Source organism: Sprattus sprattus (genome assembly GCF_963457725.1).
Source record: "Sprattus sprattus genome assembly, chromosome: 19".
NCBI classification, from domain to species: Eukaryota; Metazoa; Chordata; class Actinopteri; order Clupeiformes; family Clupeidae; genus Sprattus; species Sprattus sprattus.
In genome coordinates, this window is record NC_137917.1 from 11,908,890 (window position 1) to 11,929,776 (window position 20,887).

At 39.6% G+C, this 20,887-nt stretch overlaps 2 protein-coding genes across 2 annotated transcripts; both read right to left on the reverse strand.

The window, feature by feature from the left end:
• Positions 1-1,448: 1,448 nt before the first annotated feature.
• Positions 1,449-6,355, reverse strand: LOC308381023 (membrane-spanning 4-domains subfamily A member 4A-like). Its single transcript, XM_080858516.1, has 8 exons — positions 6,251-6,355; positions 5,291-5,489; positions 5,041-5,151; positions 4,760-4,816; positions 2,263-2,412; positions 2,063-2,176; positions 1,862-1,939; positions 1,449-1,756 (listed from the first exon to the last, which is right to left on the reverse strand). Exons 2-8 carry the CDS (start codon positions 5,462-5,464, stop codon positions 1,643-1,645), a joined length of 798 nt encoding a protein of 265 aa, XP_080714642.1. The 5' UTR covers positions 5,465-5,489; positions 6,251-6,355; the 3' UTR covers positions 1,449-1,642.
• A 7,559-nt stretch (positions 6,356-13,914) lies between these two features.
• Positions 13,915-18,976, reverse strand: LOC308380601 (membrane-spanning 4-domains subfamily A member 15-like; the record flags this gene model as incomplete). The annotated part of the gene is made up of 6 exons (XM_080858010.1): positions 13,915-14,024; positions 14,110-14,187; positions 15,881-16,007; positions 18,295-18,351; positions 18,532-18,642; positions 18,800-18,976. The coding sequence occupies 6 exons, from the start codon at positions 18,974-18,976 to the stop codon at positions 13,915-13,917; spliced, it is 660 nt and encodes a 219-aa protein (XP_080714136.1).
• Positions 18,977-20,887: the final 1,911 nt, after the last annotated feature.

Consider the following 20,887-nt stretch of genomic DNA (forward strand, 5'->3'; position numbering starts at 1 on the left):
AGCCTGCTACTGTGTAGTAAGAACTGTGTCAAGTTATGCTTCCATTTAAAACATGAATGTTTACATGTTTGCCTTTTGTTCATCTCATACCAAATATCTGTTAAGGGTAGTGTTCTTTTACTTTTAATATAGAATTTTTCATTCAAGGACTTTAAATATATTTACATTTCCAGTCTTTTGTTAATGTTTCCTTTTTCCAGTTATAATATGTAAATTATGTTTGTACCTTGCTCTGTGTGTTCCTCATAAATCTTTGCATGAGACCTACTTTGAGTTGTGGGGAATTTCCGATGGCTGCTGTTAAACAAGTAAACAGATAAACCTTCATAAAACATTAACTCAATTCGACAGAAACTCATATCTCATTTAAAATGAAAGAAATGTTATGAGAGAAAGCAGGGTTTTTACAACCACTGAATTACCAGAGTGATCAAAATACTGTATGTGTGTTTCAGGGACAGTAAACATAATAAAAGTAAGGAACAAACATCTGCTACACTAAGGTTACAGCACTATTTATCCAAATTAATTTCCATAAACCACTAAATGTCTTTCACAACTGCAAGGCAGAATAACAAAATCTTACAATTTAACATTTAATCAATAGATAGCAGCACATACTAGTGCTGGAAAATTATTCTAAACTCTCTTTGACAGATGCAATTATGGTAAAGTAATCAATTTTTTTTCATCTCAGAGAACGATTTGATACATGCCGGTCTGTGTTGTCAAGGAGTTTGCAAATGCAGGGAAATTCCATTGTGTGTTATGACGTGTAAGTGGCACTTATTAGGGGGAGCCCAATGAGAAATATGAAAGGCATCGGGGATCAAATCAAACTCTCTCAGGTCTTATTATGTTATGACATCAGTTCAATATTTTCTACAGTAACATTATTTTATGTGGTCTACGTCCAGAAACAATTGCTTCAACCCTTCACATTTTTCAAGGAACATTAAACTTGAAATAAAATGTCTGTTCAATGAACTTTTGAGGCAATATGCATCAGATGGTCTTTTACATGTTTTGGGCTGGACATGTTAGGCCATGACAATTAACTTTTATCCTGATGACGCCAGCAACAAATTCTGATTATGACAAAGGTTTTGGAGTCATGAGTAGCTTACACAGAAAGGACTAGAAATAGGTGCCACTCTACTTTGAGTACATTACAAAGTTAAACATGGCAGGAGTTCAAAGAATTGAGGTGACACCTTATATTTGAAACAAATGTTTCATTGGATGTAATTTTTTATTAAAGTAAGTACACATGTGTTATACAATGGCAATGATTTGATGCTGCAAACAATAGAGCAGCATTATCAGTTATTTTCATATTCATCATATTAAAGTCTAAATAATGTGTGCCTATATAGTATATTCAAAGCTGACAATCACATATTCAATGCATAGAGATTACAGAAAGAAACAACAACTTTCATTCACATTATGATTTCCTCTGTGTGTTTGTAAAGGTGACTTTATAGGATGTATTCTCATTGCTAATAGGATGCCCTCCAATAGTGGCAATGATTGATTGAGACCCTGGACTGCAAAACCACTTGGAGCATGATGGTTAGCTAGAGTTTCAATTAAATAGATACATTTGAGAGTGACTTAAATCTAGTTGTAGTCACATGACTCATTTTTGTGTAGTGGTGTATTCTGGGGGCAGATCTTCAGACTTGCCACTTCTGCAACCATCAGCACTGCAGTTATGAAGAGGAGGAACCACACTGGTTGGGAAGAAAGGCATCTGGAAAAGCAACACATGAACAAGGTAGCTGAAGGATCCACACCCACCTATTTATCACAAGTTGATTAGTAATGATCTTTTCCAATTAAATCTTCATGACTGTACCTGTGTACTCTGTGGAGGTGCAGACAGGTGGGAGGTGGGAAAAGTTGGGGGCAACTGGCTTGAAACGTATACAACCTGCTACAAAGTCAAATACAAAACATGTGAATAGGGGCAGCCTATTCAATGTGGAGTCTTATAACTGACTGCATTGGGCATCAAAGGTGCTGCTGGACTGTCAAGATATATCCCAGTTTTACTCACCTCAGTGTTAGAAGAGCAGGTGGCTTTGCAGGCAAACGCAGATACACATATGGAGACAATGAACTCCAGTAGTGACAACACTATCATCACTCCAGCGATCCCCTGAGTCCTGCTCTGTTGTAGGGGAAAGAAATATTACACATAGCGACTTTGAGCAGTAAAGTTTGCTATATACATATTATAATGTTTGGTGCACCTACCAATGATAATGCATTGTTCCATTGGCAGTTATAGCCATAGTCATCATAACAACCGTAATAAGGGAAGACGATGAAATCCAAGCTAAACAAAATGATGGCAATCCCTGCAGTTATTGTGCTGAAGACATTCATCCCCAGTGATGCTTTGACCTACATGAAAAAAATGCAAAAATCACATCACAATAACCATAATATTAGTTTCTGTCCAATATATTTGAAGATAGCCCATTTTATGGTTATACACATAAATAAAGTTTGATGATCAATGTTCAATGATCAATGTTAAATTCTAGTTGCTATTGGTTTGGAACTCCCCATGGCACCCAATCTACTCACTGTCACTTGCATGTGCTCATACACAGTAATCCCCCCCCCCCCCCCCCTCCTTCTGTGAAGCGCATTGTGTTGCCTCCTGGAATGAAATGTGCTTTATAAATAAAGTTTGATGATGATAATCAATGTTTCATTGAATTAGGCCCACAACAACAGCAAAAGGCTCAACAGTGGTGTCTGGCATCCCAGACTCATACTCATCATGGTATGAACAGAGTTCCAAATTTATAATTCTGTATATTTTTATTTGATCTTTATTTTGACCACTATGGTAGGAACAACACTTTGTGTTCAACTGAATTGATCTGCTGTTGTGTTGAATGGTTGATATCTATCCAATCGGGTGAGATCACCAACATTTATTGGTGCTGTTGTCAGCATAGTACCAACATTATCTTGGTGGCCCTCGTGCAGAGAGAATGGCTGTTTAAGCACAATTGCACCCATATTTATTTTGTCGCTGTTCACAAGGTAAGGTAAGTCATTATTCTGGTGCCTGTGTGAGGCTGGTACCTATTGTACCTACACCACTACCACAGACAGCAACAGATACACCTCAACATAGGTCTCAACATACACCTCGACCAGATTTCACATCTCTCAGTGTTAGTTCAAGTTAACGCTTCAGGGACTGTTACCCAGCGGTGGGAATTATTTTTCCTGTTGTCAAAACTCCTTCTAGAGACAAAACCCACTGAAACCTTGAACCCTTTTTTTTTCAAATATATACAGTTTGAAAATCAAATATAAATAAGCACTTTGTAAGGAGAATAGAACTGATCTCTAGCACATTTCAATCTCTGAGTGAGGTTTCTGCTCCTAAGGACCCACCTATTAGCAAATGACAGCCATTCATATGATAAGGTAATGGTGATTCATTGATCTCTATTTGCCCATGGTGTGGCGAGAAAACCTGTGGGGGTAGTGAGCCACTCTAAAATTATAAATATGTAGCAGTGAAACCACATACACTTTCTGAATGCTAAACTCACATATGTATAGCCAACACCTATGCTTACAAGGTTCAGAGTTCAAAAGTCTCGGTCAGAAATCTTTACAATGTTTTTTTGTACAAATTCTGAGCAGCTCTGAATGAAGGTTTTCGTAAGGGTGATTTTACATTTGATTTAAATACCATTTTATTTGACTACATTCCAAATAAAACATTACTCTAATGTTGTTATTGCTGAAGTCTTCCATAACATAATCATACAGGCAACTAACAATACTTTTAGTTAGGGGAAATATACAAAAACATCAAGGCAAGTGAGACTTCCTAAAATAGTCAAGCAGGCCTCTGTCCGTTAAGGGTTAATTCACAGCCCCTGCGTGCACCTCAGCCACAACCACTGGCTCACTTTTTCAGCAGCCTCAGATGACTCATGGCTCATTTAGCTACAAAGAGTTAACCTCAACGTGTTTATTCCCAAACAAACACGCAAATGATTTTAAAACCTGATTATGTCTCCATGTGTAGCGACACTGGGTCAGGCTAGTTTCATATCCAACACCAAATGCATCTTCTGTCTTCACCCACCCACTGACTGAGGTTCTGCTGAGTTGGGAGGACACCATAAGTGGCCCCAACAATTAATTGAATGCAGTGAGCGTCCATCGCCCAAAGTTCTCTCCAGCATTAACACATCCTTCATATTGCATCACAAACAGACAGATGTATTAAACTGCTCATACACTTCATCTATACTATTATATATTCTTTATAAATACTCAGTTTAACAAGCCAACAAAACCAAAGAAGTTAAGATAGTTTCATTGACAATAAACGAAAGGTCCTGTGCACACTGTGAAAACATGAAAACTGAAAGGTAGTGTGAATGTAATGTATTACAGATGTTACCTTAAAGCCCCATTATGCAACAATTATACTTCAGGATTAGGGTTAGGATAAGCAGTTTAACCTTAAAATAACAGCTTAAAAAAAATTGGGGCGCTACAATGACTTTTAATATGGAGAATCGCATCCGTGCCATTGCCATACCAGGGTCCATAGGCATATAACTGCGTTCTGTAGTTTTGCCTGCCGCAGCCCGCTGGCCTGACTTGTTTACTTTCTGCCGATCTAGTAAGTAGCTATTGATCCATTGTGCTGCTTTAAGGTACAGGCCTGTAGACAGTGTTGAATGTTCTATCATCAAATACTCACCAAACATGGATTGAGCTTCTTATTGGCTCTAACAGTGAGAGAACCAGCAGTGATGTACTGAAAGAAAGAGTGGTTTCACAAATAAAAAATACATATGACATTAGGAGTGCCATTGGTAATATGATGACACAAAAAAGGTTACACTGTGGGTTTAACAAAGTATATTAAGAGGCAGAAGAATTATAACAAGAAATATAACAGATTGCAATAATTTAAACAAACTACTTTAGTGTATACATTTTTAAAGGAGAAAAAATTATGAATAAATAAATGAATCTCACAATGATGGCTCCCCAGAACATGATGCCAGAGAAAGTGGATATTGTATATGCATAAAATGCAGTCACGATACCGAAGAGGAAGACAACCACACCAATCATAATCTGAACTGTCTGTGGAAAATAAAGGCAAACAAATGGACTTCCATGGAATTTGATTGCAAAAATACAAGTTCCAACTATACTCAGTCTGTAATATTTTATTTATTATATCATACATGAGTTATATTGAAGATCATTATCCTAGACTCACCCCCAGAGCTGCTGGTTCTCCTTTAAGGAATTTCCCAAGCATAGAGGATGCTGGTGGAGAAGAGACTGGTGGAACAACTCTGCTCTGGGCTAAAGTGACACTTTGGGCACCTTGTTGTGGGTACACATGAGTGACAACCACAAAGCCACCGGCAGGAGGAACAGAATCAGCCATGGTTACTGCTGGAAGTCGCACAAACCTGAAATGACCAGCAGGTCAGTGAAAGAACAGTTTTCAGAGCACATTTTTCCAAAGAAACTGCACTCAAGAAGAGAAACTGACTCTTTCCTGTTTTTTTTGGCTCATGGCCACAGGAACGTTTTATGAAATCCTCTTTGTCAGTAACTGTGACAAAGCCACACGATTACATTAAAGGGAAGGGAGAAGTGGGGAGAATAGGAAGAAGTTCGGAGGAAAGCACAGAAGCAAGGGTGGGAAAAGGCTGATATCTGGCCAGATATTTTGAGTGTGATAATGTGGAAGTTGTTAGTCCCGACATTGCCCAAGATGGGCCATTCTTCAGTTTTGTCAAGTCCCAACCACTTCTCTCTTATTTGTTTTCTCATCATCCCTCTCTGTCTCACTATTGCCTCAACGTCCTTATTCTCAGTAATAATACATGAGTCAAATTAGGATACAAACTTGAGCCCTTGTCAAAGAGTAAACATTTGGATTGAAAAAGACCTGAAAAAAGGGCCCAGGTTGAAAAGTCTTTCATTTTAGGCAGATTAGATACACACATACAGTTTTAGTAATACATAAATATGCACTGCCAGACAGATTTGACTGACAGATTTACCAACATTTTCACCTTTAACTATCTTTGCTGCACATATGGCAGTGTAATCAACTGCTACCACTCCTAGAAATATGTTAATCAGGTTATTCTGTTATTCAGGGGAGACATCTCTCATAGTTAACCGCTCTCAAGTCGAGCCAAAAAGACAAACACGGACTTACCTTTGACGAATTCTAATTTAAATGGAAACAGGTTCCGTGTGGATACAGACTACACATAAATGACGATCCCTTCTGAAATGGTTCCTCCCATCTTCTGAGTCTTAATTTACGGGAACTGCCTTCTTGCGTCACTGACAGCGGCACTAGTAGGAAGAGCTTGTGATGTTCCTTGGTGGTCTTGACGTTGCGAAATGTCTGTTAGAAAGGGATTAAACATCGGCCTCTAGTGGTAAACAAAAATGTTGCACACTGACTGAGGTACACACAGCCGCGGAAAAAGGTAAGAGACCACTTCAAAATTATCAGTTTTTCTGGTTTTACTATTTATTGGTATGTGTTTGAGTTAAATGTTCATTTTTGTTTCATTCTATAAACTACTGGCAACATTCCTACCAAATTTCAAATAAAAATATTGTTATTTAGAGCATTTATTTTCAGAAAAATGACAATTGGTCAAAATAGCAAAAAAGATGCAGTGTCTTCAGATCTCGAATAATGCAAAGAAAACAAGCTTATATTCATTTTTAAACACAATACTAATGTTTTAACTTAGGAAGAGTTCAGAAATCAATATTTGGTGGAAAAAGCTTGATATAAAATCACAACTTTCATGTGTTTTGGCATGCTCTCCACCAGTCCTTCACATTGCCATTGGGTGACTTTATGCTACTCCTGGCGCAAAAAATCAAGCAGCTCGGCTTATTTTCATTGCTTGTGACCATCCATCTTCCTCTTGATCACATTTCAGAGTTTTTTTTATGGGATTCAGGTCTCAGAATTGGGCTAGCCATGACAGGGTCCTGATGTGGTGGTCCTTCATCAACACCTTTACTGGCCTGGCTGTGTGGCATGGAGCATTGCCCTGCTGGATAAAACACTAAAGGAAGCAAGTTTTTCTTCCGGGACAACGTTGTACTTTGCCTGGCTGAGGTTTGTAAAAGACCATAAGGATTGAACCAAAGCGGACTGGAGGTTCTTCTAAGTTCGTCTTCTCTGATGAGTCCAATTTTCAGCTTTGCCCAACACATGGTCGTCTGATGGTTAGACGGTGACCTGGAGAGGCCTACAAGCCACAGAGTCTTGCACCTACTGTGAAATTTGGTGGAGGATCTGGGGTGATCTGGGGGTGCCTCAGCAAGGCTGGAATGGGGCAGATTTGTCTTTTTGAAGGACGCATGAATCAAGCGAGGTACAAAGTTTTCCTGGAAGAAACCTTACTTCCTTTTTCTTTGACAATGTCCCCCAACTCTGAGGAGTCTTTTTTCCAACAGACAAGGCTCCATGCCACACAGCCAGGTCAGTGAAGGTGTGGATGAAGGACCGCCACATCAGGACCCTGTCATGGCTAGCCCAATCTCCAGACCTGAATCCCATTTAAAAGCGGTGGAATGTGATCGAGAGGAAGATAGAAGGTCATAAACCATCAAACAAATCCGAGCTGCTTGAATTTTTGCGCCAGGAGTAGCATAAAGTCACCCAACGGCAATGTGAAAGACTGGTGGAAAGCATGCCAAAACACATGAAAGTTGTTGATTTCTGAACTCTTCCTAAGTTAAAAAAATTAGTATTGTGTAGTTTAAAAATGATTATGAGCTTGTTTTCTTTGCATTATTCGAGATCTGAAGACACTGAATCTTTTATGCTATTTTGACCAATTGTAATTTTTCTGCAAATAAATGCTCTAAATGACAATATTTGTATTTGAAATTTGGTAGGAATGTTGCCAGTAGTTTATAGAATGAAACAAAAATGAACATTTAACTCAAACACATACCAATAAATAGTAAAACCAGAAAAACTGATAATTTGTAAGTGGTCTCTTATTTTTTTTCCGTGGCTGTATGCTCCAATAATGTGTGTGCCTATCGCACGCAGACACTGAAGCTAGTAAAATGCAAACAGCCTTAATATACACCAAACACATTAGTTTATTTGACTTCTGAAATGGTCCCTCCCATCTTCTGAGTCTCAATTTACGGGAACTGCCTTCTTGCGTCACTGACAGCGGCACTAGTAGGAAGAGCTTGTTATGTTCCTTGGTGGTCTTGACGTTGCGAAATGTCTGTTAGAAAGGGATTAAACATCGGCCTCTAGTGGTAAACAAAAATGTTGCACACTGACTGAGGTACATATGCTCCAATAATGTGTGTGCCTATCGCACACAGACACTGAAGCTAGTAAAATGCAAACAGCCTTAATATACACCAAACACAATAGTTCATTTGACTTTTTACTTTGTAATTTAAGTGTTTCCTGAGGTCCATGACAAAGATATAGAGAGAGAATAGGAGAGAGAGAGAGTGAACGAGACAGAAAGACAGATAGATATTGTTGTATGTTATATATACAGAAAAATAAATAAAGAGTCCCGGAGAGTGAATTAAACAGAGGGAGTGAGTGAAAGTGTGAGTAAAAAAGTAAATGACTTTTTCTGGTAATGGTGATACTGTCATGCATTTTTCATATATTTTTAATATAGCTTACTAAGGTTTTAAATAACCTTAGCTTAGCTATCATGCTTCATACAGTAGACATGTATTTTGATGATATTTGATAGTTTAAGATTTTATATAATTCTCTCTCACACTCTGGAACTGCCTATCTGGCAGCAGGATAAGCAGCTTGCACTCCACTTACCCTTTTCCCCCTATATAATAACTAATATAATTCTGAATCAATTTTTGGGGTTTTCTGTTCTCATTATGTTGCTTCCAAACCCGTTCGAAACACAGGTAATTCAATCCAATCCAGTTCAGATGGTGTGCATTACAAGTTAAAGACCAAAACCATTACTGTCTTGGAAATAGCAACAAGTGTGTTGCCATGTATGTAATATTTGTATGTACAATTTTTATAAACCCATAACTTGTTTAAAAACAAATCGAGCCATCAGTGCTTTCTGGAACCACTTTACAAGGTTGAGATGTGAAATCAAAAATATTTTACTTTTATTTGGACTGTCCCTCCCACTGGTGTATGCAGCTGAAATGACCAACAACTCTAAAGTTTTGTTACTCTGGAAGCCCTTGAACATAGGATGGATTATTAGTGTGTATCTCATATCACACATCAAATGCACTTCTGTATCTTTTACCAGCAAAAAAATGAATAAATTAATTAAAAAAAATGTATGACAATTGATGGAACTGCAAAAAGCTATTCTACTGTTATTCTGTATCAATTCAATTCAATTCAATTCAATTTTATTTGTATAGCGCCATAACAATACAATTGCCTATAGGCGTTTGTACATCTCCCACGCCTGTGTTGCAACAGACAACTGAAAAAACCTAGAAGAAGACAGGATCACATGGATAAACGAGCTATTACTCAAGCTCCTATAAGCAACGTGTAGCCTAGCCGCATAGCCTATATTTAATCTGCACAGCAACACATTATGGTGGTTAAGAAAATCAGTGGTCAGAGCAGACTGTAGGTTATGCGAAAATTAATTCTATTTTGTATTGATAATAAGTGTATTGAGTTTGGAACAGTTCAACAAAGCAATGTGCAACATGAAATGTCTGAGTTGTCTTGTCAATTGCTTCCTATTTCATGGTTTTATTACTAACAACAAATGTATGCTATTGTTGAGGGCTTTGTCCTTCACGTAATGTACCTCTGAAGTGACGTTATTGCTAGCTATCATTGTCTGAAAGGACAAGAGCTAACTTTCATCTTTATTATAGAACGTTTTGAAACCTTCCGTCTATAATACATATTTGTACGTCAGATTTGCTCCTATTGCTGAAAAATTGCGTGGCTAAGTAAGACCACGAAAAACTATCCACATGTAGGTTAAACAGCACACTATCCCAATAAAAACAACTAAGCACAGTAGAAAAAGGTAAGTCTCGAAAAAGGAGCCACGTCATACATTTAAATTGTTGTTGCTGTTATGAGGGGAAGTAATTGGGTGAATAAGCATAGACATATACTGTATGTCTATGTGAATAGGGGTTCAGCTTGAGGTAGCGATGCGATCACGTGGGACAATGACATCATCAGGTTGCGTGAATCCGTGCAGACGAACACCAGCCCCCGTACCGATTCAAATCTACTCACTTTCTACCCCCGATTTGGATCGTTGCGGATAGAGAGTGCGGATAGAGAGTGCTTGTCTACATGATAGGGCTATCTGTATTAGCTATCTGTATTAGTTTGACAAACTAGGCTCCATGTAAACGACCTCTAAGAAACTTGAACACCAGTTCTTAGCAAACGACTCTGTCTCTGTCTGGAAAGGGCTTAGGCTGATTACCAATTGTAAGCCCAGAGCCCCCCACTCCACTAACAACTCACGCCTGGCCAACGTCTTAAATGAGTTTTACTGCCGCTTTGATGGACAATGGGACAGTCCTGACACCATTCCCCGTGACACCCCCCTCCAGCCCCAGCCCATCAACTACACTGCCACCATCACAGCAGAGGCCCGCGCCTTCTCACAACTGCCCACCTCAGAGCCTCCCCCCTCCTCCCCCTACACAGTGGCGACTCTCTCTATCCTGGAGAGAGATGTTAACAGACTATTCAAGAGACAGAACCCCCGCAAGGCTGCTGGGCCAGCTGTCCGGTGTTCACAGATATTTTCAACACCTCACTGGAGACATGCCATGTTCCAGCCTGCTTCAAGACCTCCACCATCATTCCTGTCCCCAAAAAACCTAAGATCACCGGACTCAATGATTACAGACCCGTCGCCCTGACCTCTGTGGTTATGAAGGCATTTGAGCACCTTGTGCTGGTTCACCTCAAAGCCATCACTGACCCCCTACTGGACCCCCTGCAGTTTGCCTACAGAGCCAACAGGTCTGTAGACGATTCAGTTAACATGGCCCTCCACTTCATCCTCCAGCACCTGGACTACTCAGGAACCTACTTCAGGATCCTGTTTGTGGACTTCAGCTCTGCCTTCAATACAATCATCCCAGCTCTGCTTCAGGGCAAGCTCTCCCAGCTGAGCGTGCCTGACTCCACCTGCAGGTGGATCACAGACTTCCTGTCTGACAGGAGGCAACACGTGAGGCTGGGTAAGCAGGTCTCTGAGTCCCGGACCATAAGCACCGGTTCCCCTAAGGGCTGCGTTCTTTCCCCTCTACTCTTCTCCCTGTATACCAACAGCTGCACCTCCAGTCACCAGTCAGTCAAACTCCTTAAGTTCGCGGACGACGCCACCCTCATTAAACTCATCTCTGGTGGGGAAGAGTCTGCTAACAGGTTGGAGATTGACCATCTGGTGACCTGATGTGGTCAGAACAACCTGGAGCTAAATGCTCTGAAAACAGTGGAGATGGTTGTTAACTTTAGAAGGAACGCAGCCCCACCCACCCTAATCACCCTGGAAGACTCCCCAGTCCACACTGCAGAGTCCTTCCGCTTCCTGGGCTCCATCATCTCCCAGGACCTCAAGTGGGAGCTGAACATCAGCTCCCTCACCAAAAAAGCACAACAGAGGATGTACTTCCTGCGGCAGCTGAGGAAGTTCAACCTGCCAAAGACAGTGATGGTGCACTTCTACACCTGCATCATCGAGTCCATCCTCTCCTCCTCCATCACCACCTGGTACGCTGCTGCCACTGCCAACGACAAGGGCAGACTGCATTGTATCATCCGCACTGCTGAGAAGGTGATTTGCTGCAATCTGCCATCTCTACAGGACCTGTTTGCCTCTTGGACCCTGAGGCGGGCAGGTAAGATTCTGAGTAATGTTAACTCACATTTCACTCCTTTACATTGCACATTGCACATTCACTTTTGCACACCTGCACTGCAGTCTTTTGCATTTTACCCCTTACTTTTCTTCTTTATATACACTCTATTTATATATACATCTGTTTCCATACTGTGTTCTGTAGTACTTATGTTATGTGTAGTACTTAGTGTGTTCCTATGTTTCTATGTTATGTAGAAGTACTTACTAATTGTGTGTGTATGTTTGTGTTTTTATGTTTTTATTAGTGCTGTCAAACGATTAAAATATTTAATCGCGATTAATCGCATTTTTGTCATAGTTAACTCAAAATGAATCGCGATTAATCGTAAATGTATTAATCGCAATTTTTTATCTATTCTAAATGTCCCTTCAATATATATATATTTTTAATGCTCTTATCAACATGGAAAAGTAGATTGGCTTGCTTTATGCAATGTTTTATTTTATTGAAAAACAACATTGCCCAACAGGGCGGTACAAAACAAAATTATAAAATGCACATTTCAGTTAAAGGCACCCAGTGCAACTTTATGTAAACATTCAATGAAAAATAAACATTCAATTTCTAGTCTTTTTTACACGTAGTAAGTTTCAATAACTCCATACCATTACATATCGTCATTCAAGGAGCAAAGATGAGACGTCATTGTGTGGTGAGAACTGATAGAAAATCGTAAACAACAACAATCGCCGGTGGGGAGAGGCCATTTTTCCATTGACTGGAAGCCTGCTGTATTTATTGTAGGTTACAAAAAATAAAGAAGATGGCGGCGATTGTTGTTGTTATCGATTTTCTATCAGTTCTCACCACACAACGACGTCTCATCTTTGCTCCTTGAATGTCGATATGGAATGGTATGGAGTTATTGAAACTTACTACGTTTAAAAAAGACTAGAAATTGAATGTTTATTTTTAAGCCTCGAAAGTTGCACTGGGTGCCTTTAAACTCAGCCTATAGTGCAGTTTAACCATGGCTTAATATTTTCAAGTTTGCTGTGAACATAGAAGTCAGGCCTCTTATTTCAAAAACAATGAACCGAAACAGTTAGGTTACCAATAAAAGGTAAGCCTACTAACTCTGTGCTTTCAGCCAGCTGCCTATTATCATCCATTTCGCCGTATCGCGCTCACCATTCACTCAAACGTAACGTTAGCCTACTACACAGTTTGGGAGAGCAAAAAGAACGTGAATCTAAAAAAAAAAAAAAAAACGCGTTAATTGCGCGATAAAAAAATTAACGGCGTTAAAATAGGCTTGCGTTAACGCCGTTAATAACGCGTTAAACTGACAGCACTAGTTTTTATGTTTACTGTATGCACCTTTGCACCAGAACAAATTTTAGGTAGGCGCATACGTGACAATAAATCTGTTTCTGATTCTGATTCTGATTCTGATTCTGAACTGGAAATATTGCTATTCTGTTGTTGAAAGACTATAGCCTTATTTTGTATCTGCAACTCATTTTGGATGTGTACTCTGTCTGTGTCACTGAGACCTGAACAAATGGCATGTGATAGCTAATAGGAACAACAGGTGTGTGTATCTTGGTTCCTCATCACTGCAGGACACAAAAAAGAAACCATACTTAAAATGGCTAAAAAGTTTGATTTATTACTTTATGTATATATTTTGAATACAGTTGGAAGAAGTTACAGCAGAACAGCAGAGGATAACAGACCAGCATTATCTGTAGGCTATTATACATTTCAGCCAAAGCCTGAATAATGTAGGCATACATAATATATTAAATGATGACAAGTCATGCTATTCATGATAAATAAACATCAGCAATTTTGAGCACTCTTTTATACGTATGTTGATATCTTTCCAGTACCTGATGGTGACTTTTAAGGTTGTATTTTCATGCTAGCTAGGATGCGCTTACATACTCACATTCATTTCAGAGAACATGGAAAACAAGGCAGAAATAATTCATGTTGTCACATGACTCATTCTGGGGTAATACGGGGGAATATCTTGTTGCCACTGTTGGCCACATCTTTTCCACTACTTCCATCAGCACTTAAGGAAGAACCACACTGGTTGCTAAGAGAGGCATCTGGAAAAGCAACATGTGGAAAAGGTAGATGAGCTTGAGGTCTGTCATAATTGCCTTATCCATTTAAATGTTTGCGACTCTGTACCTGTGTACTCTGTGGAGGTGCAGACCGGTGGGAGGTGGGAAAAGAATGGGTCACCTGGCTTGAAACGTATACCACCTGCTACAAAATCAAACACAAAGAGGTAAAGAGGGACAGCCTATTCAGTGTGGAGCCTACTAACTGACTGCATTTGGCAGCAAAAGTGCTGCTGGACTGTAAAGATTTATTGTTATAGTTTTACTCACCTCAGTGTTTAAAGAGCGGGTGGCTTTGTAGGCAAACGCAGATACACATATGGAGACAATGAACTCTAGCAGTGACAACACTACAGGGACGTGCAGTCATAGGAGGCAGGGGAGGCAGAGCCTCACCTGTCATTTTGAAAAGTAAAAAAAAAAAAAAAAAATTTTTTTTTTCTATAATAATCATATATATTTATGTATTATAAAATAAATATTCATATTTCTCTAGTTATCTTGTGTTACGAGTGTCAATTCTGCATGATTCCGATCATTTCGAGCATTTTTATTATCAAAATAGCTGAATTTGAACATTTCCGGTTCCCAGTGATCAGCCAATGAGCATTGGACGTGCGGTCAAGGGAGGCAGATGCATTGCAGTCTATGGGCAGGGTAGGCAGTGCCTCCCCTAGGATTGCGAAATCACTCCAAACTGGGTTTTACGCATGCGTGCGCAAGCGTAGAACCTTTTGAGTTGAGCTGAAAACGCATTGAAATATATTGCAAGGGAGGCACGCACTACCACGGATTCAAGAAGGGTGGCGAGCGAGAGGGCACTTGTTGGGTATATAATCTGACGTTGGATTTTCTTCTTCACTTCTCTACTTGAGTTTGACAGCGAAAATGGAAGATTGCATTGCTAACCTGAGGCATGTTGAATTAACTAAGAGCGTTTAAGTATTTTAAGTTAACACAGTAGTATTACACATTTGCATTGGAGTATTTCACGTTTCCCAACGGGACTACATATTCATGCGCAACACGAACCTAAAGAAGCTAAAGGCTGTTGATGCAGGAAAGTTGCCTTGAAGTTGTGGGCAGACTAGGTAGGTGCTAATCCTGAGCTAAACTAGCCACTGACTGCATTCACTCAAGAAGAGGACAACGGATTTCCACTGATCTATACTGATAATCGTGAGTGGATTCATTTTGTTTCACCTCAAACTGACGGTTATGAGCTCCAACGAAAGTGCACCAACTTTAAATTATACTGGCCAGTAGAACATTTTGGTATTGTGTGCTATGTATGCGGTGTTTAACTGTTTACATGTTAATATGTTGTGTAAATAAATATGGAATTGTTTTTTCGAAGCTGTCCGAGTTGGTTAAATGGTCATTTAAATTAGCATCCCACCACCGTAGTTATATTTTCTCCAGACAAAATGAAATGAGCCATATCATTGGTGGGAGGGCTACATACACTAGCTTGCAACTATTCATATCTTATTAATAACTCATCATAATACAATAAAAAAACAATCGTTTGAAAATAATGGTATTAGACAATAAAACAACGTTTTTTCAGTTCTGATCAGATGACAATTTTAAAACCATAGACATACATGTATATATACATTATATATATAGTTTAAACTAGAGCTCAAAATGACGTAATTACTTCCGGTTTCTGTGCCTCACCAGCTCCGAACCTCACTGCACGTCCCTGCAACACTATCATCACTCCAGCAATTCCCCATGCACTAATCTGATATAAGGGAAACAAAGCATTCAAAGCGGTATGTTACAAATGTATGTTACAGACTGCAGTTTATACTATATGGAGTGAAGTGTACAGACCAACAACATTCCATGGTCCTGGTTTGAGTACTGATGAAACACGATAAAATCTATGCTATGTAGAATTATGGCGATCCCTGCAGTTATTGTGCTAATGATGTTCATCACCAGTGATGATTTCACCTGCATGAAAAAAACAGGAAAGAGTAAGTCATTAGAGGCATTATTACTAAATAGAATTCAAGATATTAATATCGGCTGGATACTGTATTATAATCACCCAAATGCATTAAACTACCCAAAAACGGGCCCTATTTTTCAATCGTTTTGGGTGCAATTTTTCTCAAAGGACAAAACGATGGAAATCGGTAAAGAGATGCAAGTGTATCCAGGTGAAGGACAGGTGTGTTTTTCACATGATTACTTGGCTTTAATTGTATTGTTATGTGAGCATTACACTAATTGTTCCAAATACATTATATAAAAATATATGGTTAAGAGGTAGTGTGATTTAAAACAGCCAGATAATATTAATGTACAGTAGGAACAATGCAAGAATAGGGCCTGATTCACAATGATTTGAACTAGGGTACACTTATAGTCTTGTTGATTGAGTACCACAAATATACTGTAGACTGGTAATGAGTACTCCAGTATTGACCAATACAGACTGCCTGCACAAATATGTTCAAATTTACATTTCATACATTACATTTCATATATGTATATAAAATAAATATTCATATTTCTCTACTTATCTGCCGTAAGGGTGTAATTTCAAACTCGGTTTTGCACATGCGTAGAACCTTTGAGTTGAGCTCAAAACGCATTGATAAAATCATGTTAGTGAGGCAAACAGTACCTCTGCCTCAATGAAGGGGTCGAGCGGGAGCTCACTTGTCGGGTATATGCTGGTTCTGACGTTGGTTTTCTTCTACACTTCTATACATTTCTACTTGACCTTGATGGCGAAAATAGAAGATTGTACTGCTAAGCTGAAGCAGTTCTCAAAACTGGACTTTCAGTCCAAACGTGAAATGAGACCAATGCCGGAGCTAAAAGTTTTGCTTCAAACAACGGGACAGAAGGTATTGACATTTGCATTGGAGTGTTTCACGTTTCCCAACGGGACTACATATTCATGCGCAACACGAACCTCGCTAAAGGCTGCTGGTGCAGGAACGTTGCCTTGAAGTTGTGAGCAGACTAGGTGCTTATCCTGAGCTAAACTAGCCACTGACTGCATTCGCTCAAAAAGAGGAGGGAGATCGCGGGACAATGGATTTCCACTGAACTATATGGATAGTCGTGAGTGGATTACTTTTGTTTCACCTCAAATTGACGGTTACGAGCTCCAACGACAGTGCACCAACTTTAAATGAGTAGAACATTTTGGTATTGTGTGCTATGTCTGCGGTGTTTAACTGTTTGCTTGTTAATATGTTGTGTAAATAAATATGTAATTGTTTTTTTCTAAACTGCGAAATGTGTCCGAGTTGGGTAAAAGTTCATTTAAATTAGCATCCCACCACCGTAGTTATATTTCCCTTGACAAAATGAAATGAGCCATATCATTGGTGGGAGGGCTACATACGTACACTCGCTTGTAGCTATTAATATTATTTGACTTATTTGACACGGTGTAAAAGTTCAATAAGCACACCGGTTATAGGTTTAGGCTGTAGGCCTATAGCCTCGTAAAAGTTAGGTTAACAAGTCAGTTGAGTATTGAGCCGCATAACTTCTTATAATAAATAAAAAAAATGATTGTTTAAAAATAATAGTATTAGACAATAAAACATAAAGTTTTTTCAGTTCTGGTCAGATGACAATTTTTAAACCATAGGCATATATACATGTATGATGTATACATTTCTATTTTTTTAAACAACTAAAGATCGGGATGACGTAATCACTTCCGGTTTCTGTGCCTCACCAGCTACGAACCTCACGGCACGTCCCTGGAATTGCTGTAATCAATTTAAGTAAATTAAAGTTTATTGAATTGGAATATGAATTAATGCTATTTCGAAGCTCACAATTAACATCAACATATTCATTCAAATTCATTGAATCATGCTACATTGGTTGGTCATCTAAAGAAATGCACTCAGCAAAAGCCTCTGATCTTCAGTGTTCTTGGGTTATTGTTAGGCCTGAGCTGATTGGGCTTCCTTTCTCTCCAGGACTGCTTGGGTGGTTGAACCCAGTCAGTACACACAGCCAGGTTGCTGATAACTTTTGTGAGGTCCTCATAGCTACTTGTTACTTAAGATTTGTATTTATATCATGGTATTAGTCACTTTTCCAATGCCAAGTGGATGATGAGTACAGAGACATGGTATCAGAAGAATATATCATAGCAGCACATACCAGTTGCACCCCTTTGAACTGTTAGATGGGAGCTTACTAGAAATAAAATGTCAACGTAACTATTAGCTATATAGTTTTCCCTCGCCCAAATACTCACCAAACACTGACTGAGCTTCTTATTGGCTGCAACAGTGAGAGAACCTGCAGTGATGTACTGAAAGAAAGACATACATTTTAGACAGTCAACCCTATTGCTATGATACTGAAAAAAGGAAAAGGACAATATGTTTCAAATAATACATTAAAAACACAAGAACAACCCCATATACAGATGCCATTATGAAAACACATTAATTTCGGACATTGATTCAAAAAACAAAAACATTTATCTCACAATGATGGCTCCCCAGAACATGATACCGGAGACAACAGATGGTGTACATGGACAAAATACCCACACGATGCCAAACAACATTACCACCACGCCAATCATTATTTGAACTGTCTGTGAAAACAAAAAGAAACATATATTATGTCTCAGAATCTCTCCCTGCTCCTTGAAAGTTGACAGGTTTAACCTCCTGAATGCATGTTGCTATTCTTCGGACATTGGCAAGAACTCATGTGAGCTACACATGACATTGGGGTTGTCAAAGACTCACTCCAACGGATGCTGGTTCTCCTTTTAGGAATTTCCCAAGTGGAGAGGAGGCTGGTGGAGAGGAGGCTGGTGGAACAACTTCGCTCTGGGGTGATGTGACACTGTGGGCATTTTGTTGTGGGTACATATGAGTGACAACCACAATGCCAGTGGCGGGTGGGGGAACAGAGTTGCCCATCGTTGATGATCAACCTAAAACATAAAATAACAAGTATAACCTGTTCAGGGGAAATGCAGGTGTATGGCAGGATGGAAATCTTTGGATTGGAAAACACAGATTGCCTTCTTAGAGAGGTCTCTATCCTGCAGCTGCATAGATTAGCCTTTTCGTAGATTTCAGAAACATGAGAGTTCTGGTCTCTGTGGGTTGTAGATCAGCCCCATCTGAAGGGAACAAACCCCCTCTTTGGGTGAGAACCTCCTCTATTTGGCTGTTTTGTTTCAATGTGTGATCCTTATCAAGAAACACCACTGTCCATGTGACTTATTATTATACCAGATGTAATGCTAAATTAAATGGATATTAAAGGGGATGATGGTCAAAGGTTGTCTGGGAAGTCCCGCCCCTCTTTTTCCGACCAATTTGATTTTGCCTTCAAACTCAGTCTGGCAAGGCGGCTATACCAACTTAGTTCAGCATTGTAAGGATCCTTGGAGCCAATCACAAACTGGCTATTGGCTACCTGGCGCGCCATTTGCGGATTTAAACTAACCACGACTTCGTAACAAAATAGGTGTGTAGGTGTTCAAAAACCTACAACGAATATCAGTTTATTCCGTTTACATGAGCACTAGAATAACCAGATAGTCTAACTACAAAACCCGATAATAATCTTTTTTTTTATAGCGTGCATCTAAGCGCTCTCAATGATTAAATTGAAAACGGGGTGCAAAGTACGTCACCTGTATCGTTGGTCTGATTGGTTAAAGGAGTGTCAAATTACGTGACTGAAGTGGACCGCGATTGCGTAGTTCACCAGACTAACTGAGCAAATGAAATGCAGTGAAGGTGGCGGGGAATTCCCAGACAAGGTCAAAGGACTATACTGTACTATAAACAGTATAAAGGACGAATGGCACGGTGGATTGTGTTCACTGACAATGTTTTCTGGAAGTATTCCTGAGCCCATTTCGTGATTTCCATTACAGTAGCATTCCTGTTTTTGATGCAGTGGCGTCCAAGGCAGGGCCGTGCAGAGACCTTTGGAGGGGCAGGTGCTCAAAGTTAAAAAGGGGGCACATGTAGCACGGATTTGTAAAAATGTATTTATCTAGGCCTTTTCTATAGCCTATGTCCACTGGTGTGACGGTCATTTCCACCAGTGTGACGCTGAGTTCATTTCACACTATAGGACAGTGTTATCACAAGGGGTTGGTTTATACCCCCAGACACATTACAGTGTCTCCACAGCTGCCAACACACACACACACACACACACACACATACACACACACACAGACACATACATCCATTTCAAAAACAGGTGCATACTCATTAGGTTTTAAATGAGCAGGGGAACTATATGGGAACAAGGCCTTTAAACTTTAATTGTACAGGCAGCAAGTACTGTAGACAGCTGTGTTTCACTGTGAGTATGAAAGTTGTCAAAAGGGTGCAATGTTTATAGTCAATGTGGGTCCATTTCAACATACAATTTTCAATGAGTGAGATGGATGGAGAGAGAGGGAGGGAGTGAGAGATGGAGATAGTGAGAGAGGGAGTGAGACGGATGGAGAGAGAGAGAGTGGGGGGGGAGAGATCCTGCTCAAAACGGATTGTCTGCACTCAAATACACTGTTGCTTGCAAAATTGCCGTGTTTCAGTTTAAGTTGTCGCACTCAAATACACTGTTGCTATCAGAAATTCCCTGTGTTTCATTTTAAGTTCTCGCACTCGTTCTGCTCAAAGACTTCTGCTCGCTCTCGCTATCTGGCCCTCTCTCTGATTGATATGAAATAACGTTACCAAAATTCACCAACCAATACACAATCATGACGTGAAATGAACGAAAATGCTCTCAGATTTAAAGACCACGCTCTATATTAAACGATACAAACTTCATACGTTGACAAGTTTATTTACGGGAGT

Bases quoted from the DNA above. Each gene is read 5' to 3' on its own strand.
- LOC308381023 (XM_080858516.1), bottom strand. From the start codon at position 5,464: ATGGCTGATTCTGTTCCTCCTGCCGGTGGCTTTGTGGTTGTCACTCAT. The intron at 5,152-5,290 runs GTGAGTCTAGGA...TATTTTCCACAG, and splicing joins GAGAACCAGCAGCTCTGGGG to ACAGTTCAGATTATGATTGG. The intron at 2,177-2,262 runs GTAGGTGCACCA...CCCCTACAACAG, and splicing joins GGAACAATGCATTATCATTG to AGCAGGACTCAGGGGATCGC.